Source organism: Lissotriton helveticus, chromosome 8 (genome assembly GCF_964261635.1).
Source record: "Lissotriton helveticus chromosome 8, aLisHel1.1, whole genome shotgun sequence".
NCBI classification, from domain to species: domain Eukaryota; kingdom Metazoa; phylum Chordata; class Amphibia; order Caudata; family Salamandridae; genus Lissotriton; species Lissotriton helveticus.
In genome coordinates this window covers 1036962490-1036988906 of record NC_136069.1, presented here as the reverse complement: position 1 = coordinate 1036988906, position 26417 = coordinate 1036962490, and the positions used below count along the sequence as shown (strand labels likewise).

Here is a 26417-nt window from a genome sequence, read left to right as displayed (position 1 = left end):
CAGCTATGACACACATAGTGGATGATGCACTAAAATGCAGGATCAGAACCAATCTTGCCTTTTAATTCTCCTTGACTTATCTTCATCATTTGATACGGTTAAGCATGACAACCTACTAGACCTTTTGACACACTGTATCGGACTAGCAGATTCAGTCCTTAACTGGTTTACCTCTTATCCAAGTCCAAGTCCAAAAATTCTTTATTTCGGCCATATAGACCATAAAAGATGCAATAAAAGAATACATACATTTAAAATACAATGTAAAATACATAAAAAAGAGTCTCTTCTCGTCCAGCGAGGAATAGAGAGTGCAAGACATTACCAGGTTCAGGGGGCTATTTTCTTTCTGATTATCCATGCTGCCATTAGACATTTGGATATGGCAAACACAATGTGTCCCAGAGTGCTAGTTTTCATAACCCTGTATGCCTGTAAGTAGTTCCTGAACCCCAGGTTCCTGCAAAGCGGTGCTATCCAGTATTTCCTGGGTCTGTGGTAGGCAGGGCATACAAACATTATATGAAGGTCATCTTCCTCATGGGTATTGCAGCATGGGCACAGTTTGTCACCCCCATTAGACCATTTGGAAGTGAAGGTTTTAGTAGGGAGTGTGCCAATCCTCCATTGCACAAACAGTTTTCTCGCCAGTACAGGGAAGATATAATCCATGAAAGGTTCAAAAACATAAGAATTTTTGGCTTCCATAAAACGCGCAGTCAGAGTGCCGCTATTGTGAGCATTAACCATGAATGACAGGCTCTTGTCCTTGTACATTTGGGTCAGGGCTTTACGGGAAATCCTTTGGCAACCTCGAACAGGATCGTCCCAAAGCTCTGACAAGTTCATACTGAGCAGTTCATTCTTGACATAAGCGAGCCAAGGAATTTTGCTGTTGCGGTTCAGGCTCATGACATGAATAAGGTCCTGTCTGTAATGGTATAGTTCGTTAGTGGACCATAGCCGGTGCCAGAACTTCACGGGCTTTGACACAAGCTCTTCAGCGATGGAGGGAAGACCCATGTCTAGTCTTAAGGGCAAAAGTGGCGAGCCTTGCGGGAGTCCAAGTAAGCGTCTTAAAAAACTGTTTTCTACTCCTGCCAAGTCTTTCCCTGCTTTATAGCCCCATAACTCACTGCCGTACAAGGCTGCTGCCTTAGCTTGGGTCCTATATGTTTCCAGGGCCGGGCTTAAAGGCTTAAAAGTGGAGGTGTTTGCCACCTTCAAAATTGCACCCGATAGCTGGGACAGTTTTACCCTTGATCTGGCTATCTGGCAGTCCCATGAGAGGTTTTCCTGGAGTGTTACCCCCAAATATATGAAGGTAGAAACCCTTTCAAGGCTAGCGGTTCCCAAGGTGGGATTTGGTCTGGCTTTTTTGGGAGGATTGAAAATCATGAACTTGGTCTTTTCTGTATTCACCTCCAACCCGTGTTGGCGACAGAAAAGACCAAATCCATTCATGATCCTCTGGATCCCCATGGGGGATTTGGAAAGCAGGAGGGTATCGTCAGCAAACATTACTGCCGGGACCCTCCTGCCTGCCAGAAGTGGGGCATCACTGTCCTTAATGTTATCTAGATGCAATATAACGCTGTTAATGAAAAGACAAAACAGGGTCGGTGCCAGGACACAGCCCTGCCTGACTCCTCGATGGACTGAAACCTGGGCGAAAGCTTGCCATCCCTCCCACACCTCACCTGTGCATAGTTGTTCTCATGCAGCCTGGTTATAATGCTGAGTAGTTGAGGGGGTACTCCTAACTTTTCCAAGACCTCCCACAATTTTCTGCGCGGGACTAGGTCAAAGGCTGACCTCAGATCCACGAAGACCATGTACAGCCTTCCCCCCTCTAACGTCACCGTCTTCCAATAGAGGAGGAGGAGGCGGAAAATCTGGTCCATGGTCGACGTGTTCTTTCTGAAGCCAGCCTGGAGGGGGCTCATAATGTCATTGTCCTCTACCCAATCTAGCAGATGGTTGAGAATGAGGCGCGCAAAAAGCTTTTGGGGTACATCTATCAGGCTAATCGGCCTATAATTGGCCGGGAGCAGAGGAGACCCCTTCTTATGAATCGGTACAATCTCTGCCCCCAGCCAAGAGCCGGGGACCGCCATACCTCCTAAGATGGCATTAAAGAGAATAAGGAGGTACGGGCCCCAGATGTCTGGATGATGCCTAAAAAGATCCCCCGGTAGCCTATCCAGGCCCGGTGCCTTCCCCAGCGTTAGGCGCTCCAGAGCAGACACCACCTCCCCTAAAGAAAATTCCAGGGCCGTGTCCGGGGCACTTGTAGACACTGCCAGCACTCCATCTGGCCAGGAAGTAGTGTCTTGGTAAAGTGCCCCGAAATGGGCCTCCCAAAGCGAGGGGGCAATGTTAGGTTCAATTGCTGTTTTAAGTTCCCCCATCCCATTATTTACCAGGGCCCAGAATTTCCTAGAATCTCTAGCTTTTAGGGCTTCAGACAGTTCATGCCAGTGATTCCAGTCCCACTCTGCCCTTGCATTGGCCATTGCTGCTTTATACTCCCTCCTAAGGTCTCGAACCTTACCCTTATTTGACCCCTCCTTGATTGTGGCAATAAGCTCAGATTTGATTGCCCTGCAGGAGGGGGTATACCAAGTGGGGGCACGAGTCTTTTTCCTTCGGGTTGGTACTACCGGATGGAACACCTCTGCAAGATCCCTCGCTAGTTCCTGGTGAATGTTAGCTAATTTCTCATTATAGTCCGGGGATCTTGGTTCGTTTAGGAGCGCGTCCACCTCCTTGAACCAGGGGAGTGCCAGGCCATATAGCTTATTTATGGCATCTTCTGAGCTTAGAAGCTTTCCCCATTTAACCCGACGCCTGTTTGTGGTAAGGAGCATATCCCCCTGATCCTCTCCGCCAGTATTGGCGGACGAGCCCGCTAGGGGCAGAGGATGCTGGATCTCTAAACGGAGGGCATTGTGGTCGCTATCCGACCTTGTTAACACCCTGAAGTCAAGGACTTTTGGCCACAGTGTAATATCCAGCATTATATAATCCAGCCTCGACTCATGGCCCTTTCTGTTGAAAGTGCACACTGAGGGGGTATCGGACAGGGTACGACCATTACATGCCCTCAGTGCAAAATTCAAGGTAAGGGACGTGAGTTGTACTGCTAGTGGGGTCCAGGCTTTGGGGTTGGGCGAAGACGAGGGTGGAACCCCCCAGTAATCATCCTCAGCAGTGAGGGCACCCTCCTTTAGACCTTCTAGGGGTTCGAAATGGCAATTAAAGTCCCCTCCCAACACTATCTTATGGTCACCTGACAGTTGGCCTAGGAAGGAGGACAGCTCGTTTAGAGTAGGTGATTCGTTTGGCGCGGCAACTGGTCGCGAGTAAACGTTAACAATGGCCCAAGAAGAATTACCAGGCCATGTAAGCAGCACGCACTGGATGTCCTGCGAAAACGTGTGCATCTTTTCCGCCTGACACCCAATGTGACTCGCTATCCAGATTGCCAGGCCTCCCGACGGCCTCCCCCTCCCGCTCCACTTTGCTGGGATTTCAAAAATTTCGAACCCTCTTCTAGTTTGTGGTTCCCTCGCCCATGTCTCCTGAAAAAGGAGGATATCGCTGGCACTTAACAGGAGATCCCACTCCGGTGTGCCTTCCTTATTTGCGATCCCTGCCACATTCCAGGAGAGAATTCTCAACCCTGGATCTTGTGGTGGTGGTCCTGGACCTCCGGGGGAAGATGGCGCAGTGGCTATGGGGGGGTCAGCGTCTTGCGGGCCATTGGTAGTTACCGGAGTGATAGGTGATGCATCCACCTCCGCTAATTGCACACAATGACCAATCCAAGTACCAAATAGTGGCCCTTCTTGACCCGGGATGCCTTCCAGGGTACCCCTTCATTCTTTTGCGGTGTCCTGTGGCCCGCAATCAGTTACAGGAACAGCACTCAATCCCCCCCTACTTAGGACCCCACAAACTAGCTTTCCAGGACTCAGTAGAGTGTCCCCCTTTTGTGGTCAGTCCACTTGATCAAGACAGGAATATCTATTGCGGTGAATGAAATTACCAGGAACGGGAGGTATATAGTGCTTTGGCCTGTAGCGTGAGCCATCTACAGCAAAGCCTACTCTAGTCCACCCCTGCTCCCTCCCCACCTCCGTGTTGCAAACATTTGGGTAGAAGTGTGAGAGAGGTACTAGTTCGATGGTGGACTTGTCAGGTCTTACAAGCCAGTTACAAATATAGGTGGCGACCTGAGGGCTTTTGAAACTGACAATGATGCAATCCCCCGCCCTGTTCTTTTGGGTAAAACCAATCCATGGGATCCTCCTGACCATCAGAACCTCACCTCTCAAATTCGGAGGAAGAGGCCTGTTGATATTAAGCCAACTTATTACCTTATTACGTAAAGAGTCCTGCGGCTCCCTTGTGTCACCGGTGAGCTCAGGCACTCCCACCATGATCGCCGTGTAGGGTACTGCTTCTGGGGGCAGGTTGACCACCCTATGCCTAGCATGGGGGCTAGTGGTGTTGCCGGTAGGACCGTTGGCAGAGTTCTCATCTTTCATCGGTTGGGACGATGCAGGTTGCTTAGATCTCCTGGGAGCAGGAACAGGAGGCCTTGACGTTTGGGATGGCAGTGGGTGCGTTTGTGGGGCAGAAGCACCGTTTTTGCTATGCAGGGCCCCTAACTGGACTGGAACCACATTTGAAGCCTGGGAGGTCATTTCAGAAGTCGACGGTGTGTTCCCAGTCGACTCCCGGGGGGCTCTTGGAGCATTTGGGGCCAACATAGGACTGTTCCTTTTATGAATATTTTCTATGGCCAACAGTCTAGCCTCTATAGCATCCAGTTTAACAGAGAGAGGGTTCAGCAAGTTCTTAAAGATGTCTGTAAATAAGCTGATAAGCGTGTCTGTATTGTTGGAGGGTGCCCCACCAAATATAAATGGGCCTGAATGCACTGGTAAGGCCGTAGCTAATGAAGAGTCTGAATGGTCCGCCCTAAACCCTGGGGAAGTAACCTCAGGGGAGGCCGAGATGTCTGTGCTGGCATCCAGATTTTGCTCGGTTGTGTCAACTTTGGCCCTCTTTGCCCTTTTTAGTTTCCTCGTCCTTTTCCTTTTCGGTGGTTGTTCCACTCCACTACTTACGGGATCTGTGAGGAGAACAACCTGGCCCACTTCCTGCGACTCAGTTCCCATACAATCCTCATTAAGAGAGGGATCAGCGATCCCGGATGGCCGTGGTGAGTCTCTATCCCTCTGCTGGTTTGATGGGGTTCTTAATTGTTGCAGGACTGACTCAATAGTCTGGTCGATGCTGTCCAAGAGTGACAGATGGGTGGCGTCCACAAGTAGAGGGGTGCTAACATCGATTGAAGAGTCCGTGGAATCCAATGTCACGTTATCAGAGCCCATCTCGTGCTGAGTGTCCAGCGCTGGCGGGCATTTATTGGCTAGAGCACTGGCCTTAGGGAAGAATTTTTCCAAAGTACTTGAACACTGATGTACAGCTTTACTCCTTGAGACCCTGGTCGCCATAATGCAGTGAGACAAGGAGGGGCCGTGGGATACGGGACGTCAGAGAGGAGGCCCGGTCCGGTCTCTACCAGCCTCTAACGGCCTAGAACGGCCCGCTCTTTGCCCGGTCTTCGCCCGCTCGCGTCCGCGCGCGTCCCGCGGGCCGGAAATGATTATCCACCTATATGGTTCCTGTTAGTGTAGCCCCACCCCTAATTTCAGGGGCCAGGGAGGAGTCGGCGGGAAGAGGACCAGCTGTGGCAGATTATCGCACTGCCCGCTGGTCCTCGCAGTCCCGCAGCCTTGCTGGAAGCGGCTTAGTCCCTGGTCCGCTGGTCTTGAGGGTCCCCACAGGCAGGGGTGCAGGAAGGAGCAAGCACTCGAGCGGCCCCGTGGGGTCAAGCTCCGATGCGAGGCAACAGATGAGAGGGTGCGTCCCGCAGCAGCCCGTCCGTTCACAGCCCGTTTGGAAGGTAGGCACACACTCGGCGGTAGTCCGGCCTCAATTTCAGGGGCCAGGGAGGAGTCGGCGGGAAGAGGACCAGCTGTGGCAGATTATCGCACTGCCCGCTGGTCCTCGCAGTCGCGCAGCCCTGCTGGAAGCGGCTTAGTCCCTGGTCCGCTGGTCTTGAGGGTCCCCACAGGCAGGGGTGCAGGAAGGAGCAAGCACTCGAGCGGCCCCCGCGGAGCGGGGGCCGCGAGGCGTGGGGTCAAGCTCCGATGCGAGGCAACAGATGAGAGGGTGCGTCCCGCAGCAGCCCGTCCGTTCACAGCCCGTTTGGAAGGTAGGCACCCTTATCTCTACAACGGGGCTCAAGGATTCACTGTAAATCACGCTCTATCGCAGACAACTCTGCCCACATTAGGTGTCCCAGAGGGATCCTCACTTTTGCCCACTCTCTTAAACCTGTTCATGGAGCCTCTATTGGAAATTCTGAGTTCATCCAAAATCCACTACCACGTGTACGCTGACGATACCCAGCTATACTTAAAGTCTCTTCCCCAGAAGACATTAGTTCCCTCAACACAACTATACAGAAAACTGAACATTGGCTAGCATCCAAGCACCTCAAACTTAATACTCAAAAATCCTGAACTCCTCTTAATCACTCCACCCAACTAGTCACCTGCCATTGAAGAATGGTTGCAACATCTAACAGCCCTCAACTTCATTCCACAAGAAGTCATTGACTCAGGGAGATCATTGGGATTAGCTATCGACAAGAACTTCAACATGCAGAAGCTCATCAGTCCCACCACCAAAGGAGCGAATCACTAAATTAACATTCTAGGAAAATTAAAACCCTCCCCCCAACGACTTCAAGCAAGCAGTGCAAGCCCTAGTGATTCCAGGGTTGGAGTATGAAAATGCAATGCCCTCTGGATTGCCCACATCCAAAATGGCTCCTCTAAGGGCCTTGCTCAACTCTGGTGCAAGGCTCATCACCAGCTCAAAAAGAAACAGCGATACTACCCCGATCTGAAATCCCTCAACAGGCTCCCTTACGAAGCAAGAATCCAGCTAGAAAATGCCTGCATGACACATAAAGCCCTCCATTTCAAAACCTCTAGGTATCTCGCTCAGAAGCTTGAACTTTCTGGTGGCTCCAGATGATTCAGAAGTGCCAACACCTTTCTTTTGAAACCACAGCAATTCCACAAGAAAACTTACAACCGATATTTCTCTAGGATTGCCCCAGAGAATTTGGAACTCCTTGCCCTCTGAAGACAGAATGAATCCTGAACTGTATCCTTCAAGATAAAAGTCAAAGTACTCCTTATGAACACATTTCTGCTCTAGATCCTAAGATACCTATCCCGATTCTTCAATCACACTCATGACTACTTCTCACCGGCTACATTAGTGTTTTCAACTTATAGGTCCTGACATTACCCTCTTTATTCTCGACATTACCTCAAGCAGTTTTCTTGACTATGATATTTTTGTTTTTCTGTTGGTTCATCTCAGCTGATCTCTGCACATTGTAAAGCTTACCCTCCCTTTCTTTGGTACTACCTTATCCTTTATTTCTTCTTGAATATGTTATCCTTGTTAATATTGCTCTGCTCTCTGTAAATTTGTAAAGCGATCTGATACCCGCTAGGGTCATGGTTGCGCTATAAGAAAACTTTCAAATAAATAAATATGTGTGTTTGTAAGAACACTTTTCTCAGACCCATCAAAGTTGCATTCTGGAGAGATTGATTGAGGACCTTTCCCTTCCTTGCCACTGGCGCTCCCCACATAAACCCACGCATGCATAATGGTTTACAGAAATGTTTAAAACTGCCTCATAAGAGAGGCTTATCTATAAGCTATCTATAAGCTATCAGACAAACTCGAGACCTACCTATAGGTCTGAGCCCCATTCCTGAACAACGATATGTGACCATGGTCAGTCCTGTATGACTGAGATCCTTTTCTGCGCCGCAATGCGATGCCTCTGCATTCCTGTTCCTGCATGCGGACCTCTGACTGGGTATGAGCACTGACTAAATCATTGTTCATCATTTGACAGGGAGGAACCCATGCACTTGCACCTGCATGGGAATGTTTGCATCACTCGTGGTGGGCACTGTCACCCGCAGCTGATCACTAGGGATCTCTGTTTCATGACTATTCCCCCCTCTTCCAGTAATACCCTCTTCTTTTTTACCCTCCCTCCTCTCCTCTCCTAAACCGCCCTAACTTCCCAAATCGCTATCATCAACTGTATTTTGCTGTTAGTGTGGGACTCCTACGGCTTCAGCTAGCTGGTTGTTGATCTACAAAGCACTGTCGCACCGTACTTGTATTTTTATTTCTAAAACTTAAATGAAGATATCTAAAAAATTATTTCTGGGGACCCCTCAGACAATTTAAGATGGAAGCACTCCTTCTTCCCCAGGCCATGAGCATTTATGTATTCTGTGCCATTTGGTCAGTCGAGTCCTATTGTCCCCTTTTCAAACCCTTTCATTCTGTCCTTCTAGCCCGTTGTTTCATACTAGTTGAGCAAGGGCAGATTCTGCCTCTCGACTCAACAACCCTTCGTGCACTATTGCGCTGTGTCCCTGGGTTTGTAGTGCTTCTGGCCTGTATTCCTGCCTCGTCTTCTTCCTTCACATACTTGATAAAGATTGTGAAAACTCTTCCTTCCATTGCTCGCTGCTTCACACTGAAGAGTCTTTCCCTGAACTCTTGATGTTTTTCTGGTGTAGCAGTTATTCCACATGCATGGTGGCTCTCCAATGAATTCACCCTAGTTATTCTGAGACATTAAGCACTTGAGAAAGCGCTTGTATTTGGAATATCATATTTTGAAAGGTGCGTTTTGGTGTTTGCTAGTTTTCAGAGAAAGATTTATAAACTGGAAATTAGGACTGCTATGATTACTTTTGGGTAATCATTAGTAGTTGGCGTGCACAGCCTTATTTATTGGGTGATTTGTTTTACTGGTATACTGTGCCTCCCGGGAATCACTCCCCACTCTGGAGTGTATGCAATATGGCGGTAGGTTGCAGTTCAAAAGACGTTTTGAGCTGGCTCCCAGGGCACTAGTTGAGGTGCTGTGTTTCCAGCTAAACTTATTAGCTGTTTCCTTGAAATCAAATAAACAGATAACTTCTCTTTCCTTTGATTAAATGGCTTCTTTATTATCAATGTTTCATTTCACATCGGTTATTTTTTAGCCGACTGCCATGTATTCCTTTATAAATGGCTATCTTTCTTTACATTCATTTTGTTCATCAATCCCAATCCCAATGCATTTCGGCAATCAATATGCCTTCATCAAGGGAATATCTGTAAAGCAAACAGCATTTGTTCAGATATGATAAACTTAGAAACCGGAATTTTCCTACCATCCACCCCTATAAATGCTACTGCATTTACTCTGGCGCTTTCGATACTGTGTTTCAGTGGCTATGTGTTTGATTTAATGATGTTCGGTTTCTTACAGTTATGTTTTATCTCTATGTGTCTGTTCTATCAATGTGGTAGTGTTCACTGTGGATAATCATTTAGCTCGCATAAAATTTACTCCCCCGTTATTTTATCCCTCCCTGGGGTTTGGTTTCACGTGCTGTATCGTACAAGGATGTTGTCAAAATGTAAAAAACCTCTGTGACTTTTCCTGTGTAATTCACATGTGTTTAATTTTCTAACATGCGGCATTCTATCTGTGGCGTCTTGTGTTTGTAAGCCCTTCCATTAGCTAAAAGTGGCGTCGGTTTCTTACAAAACACTTAATCAGTGCTCAAGGGCTCTTACCGTGTAACCGGCGTGGTTCAATACGATGTGTTCTGTTCTATCGCGGCTCGGCTTACGCGCTGTCTTCCGACGTCGTTACGCTTATGGCGTAGTTGGTTGCTAATGTAGGGGGTGGGATCCCTCTTTGATCGGGATCGGTGTGGTTAATAAAGTTATGTTAGAAGAAAAAAATGCGTCGCTCGACATATTTGGTTCACCAGTAGGTGGCAGGTTAATGCGTATGAACTGGTGTGTTCATAATGTGCTGTCAGAAAAAAGTCAAATCTGTATAAAGCATCGACGATGCGTGAGTGTAAAGTTTAACTTACGTGAAACTATGTAGCCGCCGCTGGGAGCTCGGGAGCGAGTTCCCGCCTGCTACTCTGTGGTGTAACTTAGTTGCGTGTGAATGTTACTTTGTGGATACAACATAACATGTCACTGGTAGGTTAGTGTAGTCGCCCTTCTAGTGAAATCTAGGTCAGACATTATGAATCACGTAATCATTATTTACAAATAACACAAATATTCTACTCTGTCATTTAACTCATAGGGTTTCATAGTGTTAAGGAAATAAATCCAGTGATTTTTCCTTTTTAATTAAGTGTTCTTGTTGTCCATGCCTTCTCTTTTTTCCACAGTCTCAATAATGCATGCTCTCAGTTGACTGATTTGATGTTTGGCTTCTACAAAATGAGTGGCTATGGTGGATTTCATCATTTTTGTCCTGATGTTGCTTTTTTGTTCGTTAAGTCGAACCTTAAGTTTTCTTTCAGTTTGGCCTATGTAGGCTTTGCCGCACGGGCAATTCAACATGTAGATGATGTTGGTAGTGTCGCATGTTGCATTCACTTTGAGTGTTATGTTATTTCCTTTCGTGGGGTGTGTGATCACCGAACCCCTCATTATGTTATTGCAAGTACTGCAGTTGTGACATGGTTGTGTTCCTGAATTTTTTTTTCTTGTCTGTGTATCTTTGGATGTTTTTAGTAGTTCTCCTATGTTTCTTGATCTGGTGTGTGCAAATAACGGTTTGTGGATGAATGATGTCTGTGAATCCGGTTCTGCTTGTAATATAGCCCAATGTTTTCTAATGATCCTTTTAAAGTGGCCACTCATATTGGAAAATTTGCTGACGCACGTTATGCGTTGTTATGATTTTTGTGTTTGTGTTTTGAGAAGTTCTTCTCTAGACTTGAGCTGTGCTCTCTGCTCAGCTTGTTGTAGAGTCTGTTCAGGGTATCCTCTTTGTTTGAAATGGGATAACATTAGCTTCATTTGTGTGTGTTGTTCTTCAGGTTCCGAGACCACTCGCTTCACCCTTAACAATTGAGAATACGGTAGATGTTCTTTTAATGACGGAGGATGGAAGCTCTCGTATCTAAGGATATTGTTTCTGTCAGTAGGTTTTCTAAAGATGTTTGTGGTGAAACCTGTCATTTTCTTCGTGATTTCAACATCTAGAAAATGGATGGTATCTTCCTGAATTTCCCACGTGAATTGTATTCTCTCGTCAACACCATTTAGTTGGATTATCTGATTGTGTAAGGATTCTTTCGACCCTTTCCAGATTACAAATATGTCGTCTATAAATCGTACATACAGTTGAATGTTCGATTTCCATGATTCCTTCAGTAGAATGTAGTTTTCCTCAAATACGCTCATGTAGATGTTGGCATAGGCTGGCGCCGCACAGTTGCCCATTGATGACCCGCTCTTTTGTAAATACCATCTGTCATTGTATGAAAAGTAGCTGTGCATTAATGTGAATTCCATTAATTCCATTAGGAATTCTTGCATATCATGTTCGTATTTGCTGGATAATAGTGCTCTTTCAACAGCTTCCAAGCCTTGTTTATGAGGTATTGACGTATACAACGCCCTAACATCGATGGTTGCCATGATCAGGTTTTGACTATCTTCTGCTTGTAGGGTGGACAATTTATTGAGGAAGTCTGTGGTGTCCTATATGTGAGATTTGGTGATGATGACGCTCGGTTGTAAATATTTATCCAGAAATTTCCCAACTGGCTCGTGGATGCTTCCTCTGGTCGATACAATGGGTCGACATGGGGACTCTTGTAAATTTTTATGTACTTTTGGTACCATATAAAAACTCGGATTAACAGGATTCTCTTGGGTTAAATACTGTTTGACTTTGCCTTGTATGATCCCATTGGTGAACGCTTTCTGTAAAATAATCTCTAGAATGTTTTTAATTTCTTGAATGGGATTGGAATCCAAAGGCATATAGGTGTTCTCATCTCCCAAGTGGCTTTCTACTTGTAACTCATAGTATGCTTTGTCTAAAATCACGAGGGCTCCTCCTTTATCTGCCTTTTGACATAATATTTGATCGTTGTTGCTGATGCTTTTAAGTATTCCGTATTCCTTTTGAGACATATTGATATGTTTGCTTCTTTTGTTTGGATTCAGTTTCTGAAGATCTTGCTTGCACAATTTCTCTAATAAATCTATAGTCCTATGGCTTATAGGAGCCATATAGGTGCTGGTAGTTCTTAATCCCTTTAGTTGGTCATCATCCCTTTGTCGTGTGTCTGTTATAACGTTGTCAAAAAAATTTCTCAATCTTATTTTCCTGGTCAATTTGAATAAGCTGATTTCCAATTCTAAATGATTTGTGTGTGCTGTGGGTACGTAAGATGTTCCTTTTTGCAAGGTTTGTATCTATGATTTGTTTAATGGGCACTTTGATATATTTAGTACTAAATTATCCTCCATGTTTTTTAGTTCAAGTTTTTCTTGGTCTTGTCTTTCTTGGCCGTGACGTTCCTCGTCTGGGGAGGTTCCTTGTCTTTTTCTTTTGCCTTGTCCCCTCCTGGGTCTTCCCTTTTGCCGTGGCCTCTTTCTAAAAAAGGCCCCTTGGATGACGTGCTGGCTTGTTCTTGCCCTTGTTGTTGTCCGTTTCTCCCCCGTTGTTTACTAGTGGCTGATGGGTCGCTCTCAGTAGACGACGTGTCTGTTTGCGAAGTGTACGTTTTACTTTGCCTCTTTCTCGCGTATATATCTGCCCATGTATAAACCTCTTCAAGTTTATAGTCGATGGTGTCTCGTCTATACTTGCGTATCTTCCTATCATTTACTTCCTGTGTGTGTTTGGATAGTTGTTTATTGATGTCTTCAAGTATTGTGGTCATTTCTTCTGGTGAAATCAACTTGTTAACTTCTTGTTTAGTCTTATCTATATCCATTCTGAGTTCTTCCAGTATTTTTGACAATTCTTCTATTATCAAAAGGATTAAGTCCAGGCTACATTTATTTAAAATGGCAAACCACTTTTCTGTGAATTGTTTAGAGTTCTTGCAGAGGGAAGGTTTCAGGGATATTCAAAGGCCCCTCGGAATCCTCTGTGCCTTATGATACCTGACCAAGGTGCAAGCATGCTGGCGTTGGTCTATCTCTTTTCTTGTATAGTACAGTAGTTTTTTAATATGTTGTTCTTTGGTTTTGGTGGTAGTAAATTCCGTCGTTTCATCTTGTATCAAGGAATATATCCTTGTGCTGGCTTCTTCCGCGAATGCGAATGTTTCCGTCTGCTTTCAGTGAGTTGTGTTATCTCTTCGTACTGCATGATGGGTAATGACGTGCTACGTCGTTGAGTAGGTTCCAAATGTTAATTATTAGTAGTTGGCGTGCACAGCCTTATTTATTGGGTGATTTCCTTTACTGGTATACTGTGCCTATGGCGGTAGGTTGCAGTTCAAAAGACGTTTTGAGCTGGCTCCCAGGGCACTAGTTGAGGTGCTGTGTTTCCAGCTAAACTTATTAGCTGTTTCCTTGAAATCAAATAAACAGATAACTTCTCTTTCCTTTGATTAAATGGCTTCTTTATTATCAATGTTTCATTTCACATCGGTTATTTTTTAGCCAACTGCCATGTATTCCTTTATGAATGGCTATCCATATAGGCATATAGGTGCTGGTAGTTCTTAATCCCTTTAGTTGGTCATCATCTCTTTGTGTCTGTCATAACGTTGTCAAAAAAAATGTCTCAATCTTATTTTCCTGGTCAATTTGAATAAGCTGATCTCCAATTCTAAATGATTTGTGTGTGCTGTGGGTACGTAAGATGTTCCTTTTTGCAAGGTTTGTATCTGTGATTTGTTTAATGGGCACTTTGGTATATTTAGTACTAAATTATCCTCCATGACTTTTTTCTGACAGCACATTATGAACACACCAGTTCACACGCATTAACCCGCCACCTACTGGTGACCCAAATATGTCGAGCGACGCGTTTTTTTCTTCTAACATAACATTATTAACCACACCGATCCCGATCAAAGAGGTATCCCACCCCCTACATTAGCAACCAACGACGCCATAAGCCTAACAACGTCGGAAGACAGCACGTAATCCGAGCCGCGATAGAACAGAACACATTGTATTGAGCGCCACGCCGGTTATACGGTAAGAGCCCCTGAGCACTGATTAAGTGTTTTGTAAGAAACCAACGCCACTTTTAGCTAATGGAAGGGCTTACAAACACAAGACGCCACAGATAGAATGCCGCATGTTAGAAAATTAAACACATGTGAATTACACAGGAAAAGTCAGGGAGGTTTGTTACATTTTGACAACATCCTTGTACGATGCAGCACATGAAATCAAACCCCGGGGAAGGATAAAATAACGGGGGAGTTAATTTCATGCGAGCTAAATGATTATCCACAGTGAACACTACCACATTCATAGAACAGACACATAGAGATAAAACATAACTGTAATAAATCGAACATCAGTAAATCAAACACATAGCCACTGAAACACAGTATCGAAAGCGCCAGAGTAAATGCAGTAGCATTTATAGGGGTGGATGGTAGGAAAATTCTGGTTTCTAAGTTTATCATATCTGAACAAATGCTGTTTGCTTTACAGATATTCCCTTGATGAAGGCATATTGATTGCCGAAATGCATTGGGATTGGGATTGATGAACAAAATGAATGTAAAGAAAGATAGCCATTTATAAAGGAATACATGGCAGTTGGCTAAAAAATAACCGTTGTGAAATGAAACATTGATAATAAAGAAGCCATTTAATCAAAGGAAAGAGAAGTTATCTGTTTATTTGATTTCAAGGAAACAGTGAATAAGTTTAGCTGGAAACACAGCACCTCAACTAGTGCCCTGGGAGCCAGCTCAAAACCTCTTTTGAACTGCAACCTACCGCTACTTTGGGGTAATCCCCATTATTCTTAGTCCTACTCATCCTCGACCCAATCATCACTAATGAGGTATCCCACAAGACAGGAAACAAAACAGGAAACGCTTTTAGGCTCCACCCCCCCTCCTGCCAGGTGCTATATTACACCCAACCACTAGAAGCACATCCTGACACACCAAGGAACAAAGGCCTGGACAGGGAGGGAGGGCGGGAAGTATGACTGGGTCGAGGACGAGTAGGACTAAGAGTAATGGGGATTACCTAAAAGTAATCATAGCCTTACCTCTACGTCCCTCGTCCTCGACCCAGTCATCACTAATGAGGCATACCAAAGCAACGCCCAAGAAGGCCATTGGCACACCCAACACAGCAAACACAGACCAGACACAAACGAGTGCAGCAAGTGAAAGCGTAAAACACACAGACACAAAGCGAGGGGGCAACCCCCACAGCCTGCAACTCCCCACGGCCAAAAATGGTCCGGTTGTGAAAGGGCACAACGCAACCGGCAGAGACCCACAAAGCGGAGTCAGAGGTCCAAGAGACAGCCCGACAGACAGCACCAAGAGAAAACAGGAAAAAACAGCTCACGAGGCAGACACGCCCCGAGTGGAACGTGCCCGAACCCCAGCAGGACAAGGCAAACCAGCACCGAGTGAAGCCCGAGCGAAGACGCCCGCAACCCAGCGACCCAAAGGAAGACGGGAGGCACCCTCACCCCGACCAGCCAAACTGAAGGACACAAAGAGGGAGCCAGAGGACCGAAACCCCGCAAACCCAGCAACCGAAACAGACAAGGCACGTTGCAGATCCAAAGAAGAAGCAAAAACGGGGAAGAACAACGCAAGGCCGTAAGTACCCCAACAAGCAGGAGACAGAACAAGAGAGGAAAAGAAGGCCAGCGCAAGGAACAAGAAGCCAAAGCGGACTCCCACGAGAGGCCCACAACACGGACAAAACGCGGTCGGGCAGACCAAGGACCCCAAAAGACAACCGCACAACCACCAGACCGCCAAGGAGAGAGGAACCAGAAGGGCGGAAGACGGGGACCCCAGAGGAAAAGGGCAGTGGGGTAGAATCCAAGGAGGACCCACAGTCAGACCCAGCAACAGAGGAAGCCTAGACCACCCGGGCAAGCGCGGGAGAACAGCCACCACCAGAGCTCCCCCCCCGCCAAACCCGCAGCAAGAAGGCGGGAAACGGAGGGAAGGGAGGAAAGGCAGAAAGAAGCCAAGGAGGCCACCGGAGAAACAAGGCAAACACCCCCCCCCCCCCCCTCGCCAGGCGCCCCGCTCCGGGGACCTGGAGCAGAACAGGGGAACCAGGGCAGGGGAACGGGAGGCAAACAAGGCAGAGGCGGAGCCTCGAACCTCATGCAAAGCATCCGAAAGGTCCGGGGAGCCAGATACAGGGGCAGAGACGAAGGAAACCCCCGACACAAGAAGACCGCCACCATGGTGTCCACACCCCGAAGGTGCTGAGCAGAGAGTGCCAGAAGAAGCTGCCCAGCCCAATCCGAAATGAGCAGGCCGCCAGACACCGGGAGGAACTGCGGGACCCGCCCAGGAGAAAGACGAAGGTCACCGCCACCCAGTCGACCAAACTCACCAGAACACGGCAACCCCACTGACGAAAACGGAAGAAGCGAAGCGCCCCCTCCAAGGCAGAGAGCCCCCGCCGCCGAATGACCTGCGGGACTCCGACGGAAGCCAACGGGCCTGCACCGGCCAACGAACCAAAGCCACACCCCAGCCGGAAGCACAGGCATCCGTGGACAAACCAGAGGGGGAGGCAAATGGACACACATCACCTCGGCAAGGTGGGAAGAAAACAGCCACCAAAGGAGAGCAGCTACAATGGCCAGCGAGACAGGCACAGGAACAGCATAGACCAAGACAGGAAAAAGGAGACCCACCGCTGAACATGCCACAGCAGAGAACGCAGATGAACACCGGCCAGGGGACGGGGAAGACAGAAGCATCCACATGACCCCGAACCTCCAGCCCCTAAAGGAGGGCAGCCGTAGCAAGGGACAACCACATCAGACACAACGACTGGAAACAAAGAATCCGGGAGTCCGGCAAAAAACAGCGTGACCAGCACAGAGACGAACACGGCCCGATGAAGGACCACCGGGCGGCAGGCGCAAGAAGACACTACGGCAAGGGAAGCAAGAACCCATGAACCCTGAGCATAGACACGGTCAAGAGAAAAGTGGCCGGACAAGACCACCAGAGACGGGGCCCAGACCATCCAGTCGTCCAGACAGGGGAACACGGACACTCCCAGGAGATGGAGATGTGCCCCCAAGGGAGCCACCACCGCGGCGAACACCCATGGGGGGGGGAGGGCGGACCGCAGACCAAAAGGAAAAAGGTAGAAGTGCCAGAGCCGACCCCCCAGGCAGAGGCCCAGGAAACCCTGAACCCCCACAGCCAAGCGAACATGAAGAAAGCGTACTGGAGAACAAGAGTGGAGAACACCCACTCGGACTGGATCCGTGGAAACACACACAGGAGAGTCCCCAGTACGAACGGGACTTGCGACACAAACGAGCCCAGACCCCGAAGGCAGATGGCGGAGCAGACACCTATCCCCAGAACGCCCCAAGGCACAGGGACAACCGCAAGCGCGCCGACTCTCAAGCACGGCCAGACTGCGGGAGGCGTCCCGAGGAGTCGGAGACACCACCACCCCGGAAGGGGGGGGGACAGGAACATGATCCGGAACCCCGAGACAAAACAGCCAGCACCCATAGGACGGAATACGTCAAACGCCAAGCAGGAAAAACCAGGCGAAGTCCCCCACCAAGGCGGGCCAGACCCAGCACCCCGCAGGGAAGCCTCCCGAAACTACCGTGGAAAAGACCGGCCAAGGCCACGCCGACTCCCGAAGGAAGACAGCCGAAACCCGGAAGGTCGGGGCAACGACCCGGCACTGGAGAAGGAGGAATCCCCACGGGACGGAAGAAGACGAAAGACAAGGAATGCATAAGCAGACCCAAAGTAGCACACCCTCAAGAGAGCCACCAAACAGACGGGCACCAGTAAAAAGGCAACCCAAAGGCAATGGAAAGAGGAGCCGCGTCCGTCTTCCAATCCCGCAGCAACAGGGTCCGACGGGCAGCAACAGAGGAACCCAAGGACACAGCAGAAGCTCGCACAGAATCAAAACCGATGTCCGACATAGAAATGCACCACATGGAAATACAAGCACAATATCGGCATGATCCGAACCCCGGCCTGTGAGGGCGGGCACAACAAAAGGTACAAGACTCACCTTTGGGCCACAGCTCCGTGGCCGAAATGCAAAGCCTGGCCAAAGGCAACGGGCCCCGCGGCTGGAGCAGACAGGTGGCGCCCGTCTTCCTGGCTGCTATCCTTGAGCATCCGCCGAGGCTCCAGTCGTGGAATGGGGCGTCACCCAAAAGGGAACCGGCGGCCAACAGCAAGCGCGGGCCTGCAAGGAAACCCTCGCAGGAAGAGCGCCCAGCGGAACAACAGGCACGCCCGAGCACACCCAGGCGTCCGAAGGAAAGGCGGGCCTGTGCCGAAACCACAGGACGCCCCGGCCCCCGCAGCCAACGCGGGGGCCGGGCACGAACACCGACAGCCCCGGACCCGAAGCAAGGAGAGTGATCCCGGGAATGGGAGAGACGAAGCCCAGCAGTACGAGCCCGCTCCCACGGTGGCAGAGCCAGCACAAGCACAAGCAGGCCAGAGGACAGGAACGCCCCCGGGGGGGGGACGTAACAAAAACACGCCCAAAACACCGCCAGCCGCAGCAGGAGTCCAAATCGATCCAGGAGGCACAGAGGACCGGGAACCAGCGAAAACGGAGGTCTGCAACATCCACACCGACCCGGACATCTCGCAGCAGGAAAACAGGGCAGCAAGAACAGGGAGACCCGTGGAGCCCCGCAACACAGGCCTCCCGAGCCCAGGAGAAGACAGGGAAGCCCAGCAGCCCAACTCCATAGCATCCCACGACGGTCCACGGGAGCCCCCAAAGCCCAGCAGAGGAGGAAGCCACAGGACAAGCGAAGCAGGTAAGTGCCCGGCACTCACCCAAGCGTCTCCCATCAAGTAAACCACCGACAGATTGATTGATTGATTTTTATTGTTTGGTTACTCAAAACCATTACATTAAAAACAGAGTACAAAATTACAAAAAGATTAAAACAGCAAGTGAGTCGGCTGGTAAGTCTATATAGTGGATCCCTGGACGCTGATAAGCTCAAGAGAATAGTGTCTATGCAAAGGCAGCCCCGTGTGCGTCTGCAAAGTCTCTAATCGTTTGTGCCCTGGGTGGCCATCAGCTTGGACCGTGTCTGTTGGATAAACTTTCCAAATGAGGCCATTTGCTTTACTATGGTCAATGTATATAGTTGATAGACCGCCTCCTTTGCGGAACGTGACCCCATTTGTCATAGGATTGGCCTGAGATAAAGGCTACGTGCTGCGCGCAAGGTCGGGCAGCAAAGTAATAGATGAGCCAGCGACTCGCGTTTGTAATTGCAGAGCCTGAATTCCGGGAATCCCAGTCCTGTCGTTCGAGTGCATATAGTTCTTTAATGGGCAAGGGGTGTAGTCTGTAGGCTAAAATCTTGTGATGGGCCGAACGGCCCACAGCCTGCATAAGATGGTATTTGGGATTATGCACTGTGTGCGGCAGGCATAGGGACTCATGGAAATCTCGTTTTGCCAATGACTCCAAATCCAGTTCCCGGGAACGGATACGTACTTGTTTTTTGATGGCGTTTTTAATTGCCGTATAATCAACTAGCTCGGGGTTCCAATGATCGGTGGTGAGGTTGAGGAGTTCCTTCCCCATGGTGAGGGTGGTTGACCAAGGGTTCCCGGGTTCCCTGAAAATATATTTCAGAACTGCCTTTAGTGTCTTGTCTTGTGCCGCTATTATGAGAAAGTAATATTTGCTCAGAGCTGCCATCTCTTCCAGTTTTTGTTGGTTGAGCGAAAATTCTAGGCGGACAAGGGTATTCTGGTGCACTTCGGTAGTAAGAATAATTTCTTATACGCTCTGCAGTTGATTTTTTCCAGTTCCTTATTGAGCTTGCCCGGGAACCGCTTGTTGGGCATAATTGAGGGCCGGCATTAGTTTTGCCTTAAGTACTCTTTGGATGGCCATTGTCGATGGGCTATGTAAGATGGCTTGTAATTTGCAGAGCGCATAGGTGATGGTTTTCCCTTTGCTTTGGATTTTCTTTAAATGAGCGCCAGAAAGCCCCGACTCGTGATAGCAGACACCCAAATAAGTGTATTGCTGTGTGCTTTCCAAAGACAGGTGGCCAAGTCTCCATTTGGCTAGTTTTTTGTTTGGGTAACGATCAAAGATTACTATCTTTGACTTGGAAGGGTTAGCTAACAGCCGGTTCTTGTCATTGAAAATTGCCAGGGCGGTCAACGCCTTTTGCAAGCCTGTCTTAGTGTGATCCAGGAGTACCAGATCGTCAGCGTATTGCATGAACTGGATTTTGGTTCCACCGATCCTTGGAGTGGCTAGGGCTGCCCCGGACAGGGCTATCTCCATGTCTGCTGTGTATAGATTAAACAACAGTGGTGCTAGAACGCACCCCTGTTTTAGACCTCGATCCGTGTCAATCTTCTCAGATGCAAAGTCGCTCGAAAGTTTAATTCGGACCCAAGTTTTTTGATACAACGACTGGATTGCTCTTAACAGGGTCGGGTTAATGTTCCATTGGGCCAGCTTTCTCCATAGGATAGCGCGGTCTACCCCATCGAACGCTGCAGAGTAGTCGATGAAGCAGGCGAATAAAGGGAGACTCTTGCGCAACCGAGCTTGGTGGGCCAGGTAAGAAAGAGCAGTGATGTTATCCACGGTTGAAGACCCGGGTCTGAATCCGGTTTGGCAGAGGGGCAGAAGACCTTCTTCACTTGCCCAGTCTGCAAGATCTGTCAAGATGGCACTGGCATAGGCTTTGCCCTCGATGTCCAGGAGGGAAATCATTCGATAGTTAGACGGGTCTGATTTAGGCCCTTTCTTATGGATTGGGTGTAAGAGCGAGCCTCTCCAGGAGTCTGGCACATCTCCCAGGAGCCAGCATTCGGCATATAGGTGGGTCAGGTTTTCGGCCCAGAATTCTATGTTCGCTTTAAACAATAGTCCTGGGAGGCCCGTGGGGCCCGGTGTGCCATTATGCCTGATTTTTTTTTTTAATTGTGGACACTATGTTATGTTATGTTATGTTATGTTATTTAATCTTTTGTATAGCGCACGGCGACTCAAAAAGAGTATCCCGGCGCTTTTAGTAAAGGAGAGCTGCATCATAATAACATAACACGTTTAAAAGAAGGGGAAGAGAAAAAGAAAAAAAAGAAAAAGAAAACCAGAAAAGCATACAAAATAAGATCTACTGAGTAAACAACCACGTTTTAAGGCCCTTCCTGAAGGCAAGTAAGCTGGTTGCTCCCCGCAGAGAGAGCGGCAGGGAGTTCCACAACTGCGGTGCAAGTAAACCAAAGGAGCGACCACCCAAACGGGCTCTCTTCACTCGCGGAACAACCGCCAGGAACAGAGACTCCGACCTCAAAGAGCGAGTCGGATGATAAAAAGTCAGTCTCCTTTGAAGATATTTTGCTCCCACCGCATGAAGGGCCTTATAGGCCAGGGTCAGAGCCTTAAAGGCAATCCGTTTCCGGACTGGAAGCCAGTGCAAGGTCTTCAACAGCCCCGTTGCACTAGCCCGCCTATTTAAGCCAAAAATGGCTCTTGCGGCAGCGTTCTGCACCACTTGGAGCCGTTGCAGCAGGTACTCTGGCAGGCCCAGGTAGAGGTTGTTAGAATAATCTAACCTGGACCCGATAAGAGCCTGTACCGTCAGCCTCCTGTGCTCCTCAGACAGCAGGGGAAGGAACCTCCGCAGCATCCTGAGGAGGCCAAAACAGGTGCCCGACACCCCGAGAATCTGGGATTTTAAGGTAAGCCCATTGTCCATCTTGACCCCCAAGTTCTTAGCCATTTTGGAGGAACAAGACGGAGGAAACATGTCAATGGGCCACCAGGCCTGCCAATTTGGCTCGGTATCACACCCAAAGAAGAGTACCTCAGATTTCTCGGAATTGCACTTGAGGCTGTTCAGTTGGAACCAATGGAAAACAGCCCCAAGGCAATCCCGGATACTCTCCCCATCAAAATCTCCTCCTCTCGTACATGAGAAGAGGAGCTTCTACACTAGTAGTTTTCCAGGCAGGGCCTTCATGTGGGTGGTGGAATCTGGCTCTTCTCTTGCTGTAGATGCATTCTTAGAATGAAGGGCGGCTTGGTCTTCATTGTATAGGGTTTTTACGTGGGCAAACCAGGTGGAGTCCTCGAGGGAGTTTTCTCTGTGATTTGGACATCGTCCGAGATTGCTTAAATAGCTCCAAAATTCTTGTGATTTCCCAGGGCTCAGCAGGTCAAAGATTTTCAGCCATTGTGCTTCGCAATGTTCGCGTTTTGCGGCATACACCTTCTTCGAATGGCTTCTTGCGGCCTCTTGTAGCTGTTTTTTGTCTGAAGCTGTGCCATTTTTCCGGTGCACTTTTCGTTTTTTGTTCAGATTTTTGGCGCTTTCTTTAATTGCCCGATTGAATCCGAGTGTGGATGGTGGGTGCCAACGGGTTACCCTTGCTGTGTCCCCTCGAAGTATAACCGCTAAGGTCCCGGTGATTCCATCCCATGTTACTATAGCGCCATTTGTGTGGTCACTCGGTGGCCAGCCTGCCCACGAGTTTGTCCAATTATTGAACGTGATGGTTGCTGTCTGCCCCCATTTAATTCTTCTAGGTAGCTTTATCAGTTGCTTGCCGTTTGCAGCCCCAATGTATTGTAGCCTATGGCGTGAGTTTGCTGTCAAGTTCAGTGTAATTATTAAGGCGGCGTGATCGCTGTCCCTGCGCTGGTGAACAGAGTAATCCGACATCAAAGGTTGCAGATTGTCACTTAAGATGATATAGTCAATCGTGGTCTGGTTGTTGTACGTGGGAGCGACAAAGGCCCCTGGCCTGTTCTTTAGATGGACAGAATGTGCTGTCGCCAGTTTGTAAGATTTTAATAGGGCGTTCAGTGCCTTGGTGGCCCCGGATTGGTGACTTTGTGGAGGTGTGACTCCTATATTGTGGATATTGAGGTCACCGAGAATGATGCAATCCAACGCCGGGAATTGTAATAGCAGGGCCTCTAGATGATTTATTAACGTAGACAAATCGGCTGTAGACCCATGCGGGTTGTGGTAGATATTGATCACCAAGATAGAAGAGGTTCGTTGATCGAAAGGGGGCCTTTCAGGATGCCCGCCTGGAGCATGTTGGGCAGGTTATTTATTTCCTTGAATTCTAATTCCAGCGAGTGCTTGATATAGACACACATCCCCCCTGATGGTCTTCCGAATATGTTGGTCTTTGTTGCAGGTTTGCCGTGTTCTGCGTATCCTCTTAGTGAGAGAGGATTAGTCGCCCATGATTCTTGTATGCAGATAATATCTGCCTCTTCCAGGAATGTCACTGCAACATGATTTTGTAACAGTGTTTTGAGTCCTGCGACATTCCAGGTCATGATTTTCAAGGACTTGATGGTCACGGATTGGTTTGTGTATTTCACTTGCCCATTAGTCATGTGCTGAGAAAAGCGGCCGTTTCTCCAAGATAGTGCGTGTTAGGAGCTGGGGTTTAATGCTAGCCACCGACAGGAAACAAATCAGGATGTGCTTCTAGTGGTTGGGTGTAATATAGCACCTGGCAGGAGGGGAGGGTGGAGCCTAAAGGCGTTTCCTGTTTTGTTTCCTGTCTTGTGGGATACCTCATTAGTGATGACTGGGTCGAGGACGAGGGACGTAGAGGTAATGATTCGTCCCAAGCCTTCTACAAGCTTCTTCACAACACAATTATTTAGTCAGAAAAGCATGTACAACTATTTAACTTGTTTCCCTCTTTGTAACATGGGGACACTGCTCAAGGCTGTTAATATACACCAGATGTGATCCCCAAGGTCCTCGGTGCTAAGTTACCAGCAGAGTGGGTGCAGGGAAACAAATATTTTGTGTGTTTTCTAGAGAAGGCCTCAATAAGATTCCTGGGCCAAGAAGGCATGCACTTTGCTTTACAACTCAGCTAAAACCGATGATGCAGTCTCTTTCATTTTCTTTGTACAAGTGCTGCAACTCTTAATCAAACTGTATCCACATTATCCATTGTCGCTTGGTTCACGTTTGTATGCCACTTATCCTCTAGAGGGAAATGCCATAAGCCCCATATTTAGTGGTCACATCTGCAATTTTAACAGATCTGGTTGTGCTTAACACCACACATGCATATGCAGTAGCTTTACGTTAAACAATATTTCCGGATGAACACACCATCCTGCCTAAGACTCACTAAGCATCATCTCAGTCAGTACAATTTTTTTTTTTTTACAGAGATTTATATAGCACGTACTTGACCCGAATCAGGTATCAGAGCACTTTACATAGCACCAGTTGCATAACATGAGGACACATTCATTTATTTTGTTAGGCAGGGGAGATTAAGTGATATACCCAGAATCACAGGATGTTCAGCGTTATTGCCGAGACTCGAACCCAGTTCCCCAGATTCGAGGTTGACCGCCCGAGATGTTAGGCCAACTCCTCTCCCCAATTATGGACAGCCTGTTTCACATACATCCAACTGCCCATCGTTATACCATTTTTAGTCGTCATTGGATATCCATCAGTATGCTGTAACCAACAGCACCACACGTCATCACTCTAACCATGCCTAAGATTGGTCATGCTCATACAGGACAGTAGGAAGTAGTGGAAGAAGTGTGGCGCAGCGGCCAGGGTGCCTGACTAAGGACTATGGGGTTCACATTTCAATCCCCGGTGCCGGCGGCAGATTACCCAAGCACCATGTGACTCTGGGCTATAGCTCGCTTAATCTTCCTGCTGGTCCCCAGTGCAGAGACACCACTTTGGAGGTAGCTGTGTGCTTTACAAATACTGGTATTTCATTTAGGCAGCGTCCTATCACCATCATAGGACTGCAACTGAAAAGCCATAAAGTTGGCAAAACAAGGCCAACAGTACTGTCATGCATCAATCAAACACTCACGCTCTAAAAATGCAGATAAAAAAACCAGTATAAACAAGAGAATACAATTTCTTCCCATTGTTATATTCACTAAAGAACTCGGAATGGCTTTAAGTGTATTTTCTTCGGCAATACTTTTCTAACTATATGCCATTAAAGTATCTCATACTGCCCTCTATAATAACAAAGAAGCATTTCCCAAGGGCTTACTTTTGAGCAGTTGTAAGGAACAGTTGGAGAATTCCTCAAAATGATAAGGGCCTGGATTGATAAGGTAGTTATTTTTGCTTTCTTAATATATATTTTTAATGTCCTGGGTCATCACAAAAGCTACTAGAAATACTGAGTCGATTGTTGTGGTTATTCGTTGATATTTTAAGGAAAAACAAAGCATGAAACAAAACAGCTCCAAATTCTAATATTACTAGTAAAACAAAATTTATTTAGGATTTCACCATTGCGAATTTTCGACGAATTAGAAGTAATTTAACCTGAATCTGTGTATCTTTTTCTGAAACTTTTCTTTGCTTCTCAGACTCTTTCCTTTTTCGTCTTTCATCATCTTTACGCTTTCGTTTTTCTTCCTCTCGGATGCGTTTTTTCTCTAGTTCCCTTTTTCTCCTCTCTTCTCTTTTTTCTTCTCTGATTTTCTATAGAAATAAAATGCAAACACATTTTTAATGGATGGGTCTCCGGATAACTTCTTGAATTTGAACTTGTGTGATCAGAAAAAAAACGTGCTTAAAATGTATGCCTACCTGCTTTTCTAATTTTCTGTTTTTAATAAATTCCAAGAGAGGAGTTGATCTTCTGGCTAAAACAAAAATAATACAATTTAACATGCAGCCTTTACACAAGTATGCTTCTATAAGTCAAGAAAAAACAGAGGACTTTATTTTGCTTGAATATTTGCCGAGAACTTGAAACCCATGGTGGAGATCTGTGCACACCTGAAAGGGCTTGCACCTTGCTGGAATCACTTTGTCAATTACTGCTGGCAGGCGTAATGTCAGTTTGGCCGTAAACATGATTACGACCACATTTATGTCTTGAGAATAGGCCCGACAATGGTTAAAATGTGGGTTATGGCCATATATTGCTGTCTTGGGGTTCAGATAAATTGAATTGATTTTTTATTGCTTGATGAAAAAAAAATCATTGCAATTAAAACTTTAAAACAGAACTATATAAAAGAGACACTATTCCAGTTTCTTTAGACAATAAGCGCCTGTACAAAAAGAATGTTATCTATGGTTACATGCCGTACCGGAATATTGAAAACACTTGTAAACATCTTTTAAAATGAACGTAATAACATCTACTAGCAAATTATAGTTACACTCAGGAATATACAATAAAAACAGTTAACATGATATTACATTGTGCAAATATGCTATAAAATAC

General features: G+C 47.4%; 1 protein-coding gene across 7 annotated transcripts in view; it reads right to left on the bottom strand.

The window, feature by feature from the left end:
• UPF3A (UPF3A regulator of nonsense mediated mRNA decay) overlaps positions 1-26417 on the bottom strand; it is a 726694-nt gene that overhangs the window by 395715 nt on the left and 304562 nt on the right. For all 7 annotated transcript variants that reach the window (XM_078657881.1, XM_078657879.1, XM_078657878.1 and 4 more), the window contains 2 exons: positions 25772-25827; positions 25505-25663 (listed from right to left, as the gene is read on the bottom strand). In XM_078657881.1, the coding sequence (XP_078514007.1) occupies positions 25505-25663; positions 25772-25827 (215 nt within the window). The remainder of the gene's footprint in view (positions 1-25504; positions 25664-25771; positions 25828-26417) is intronic.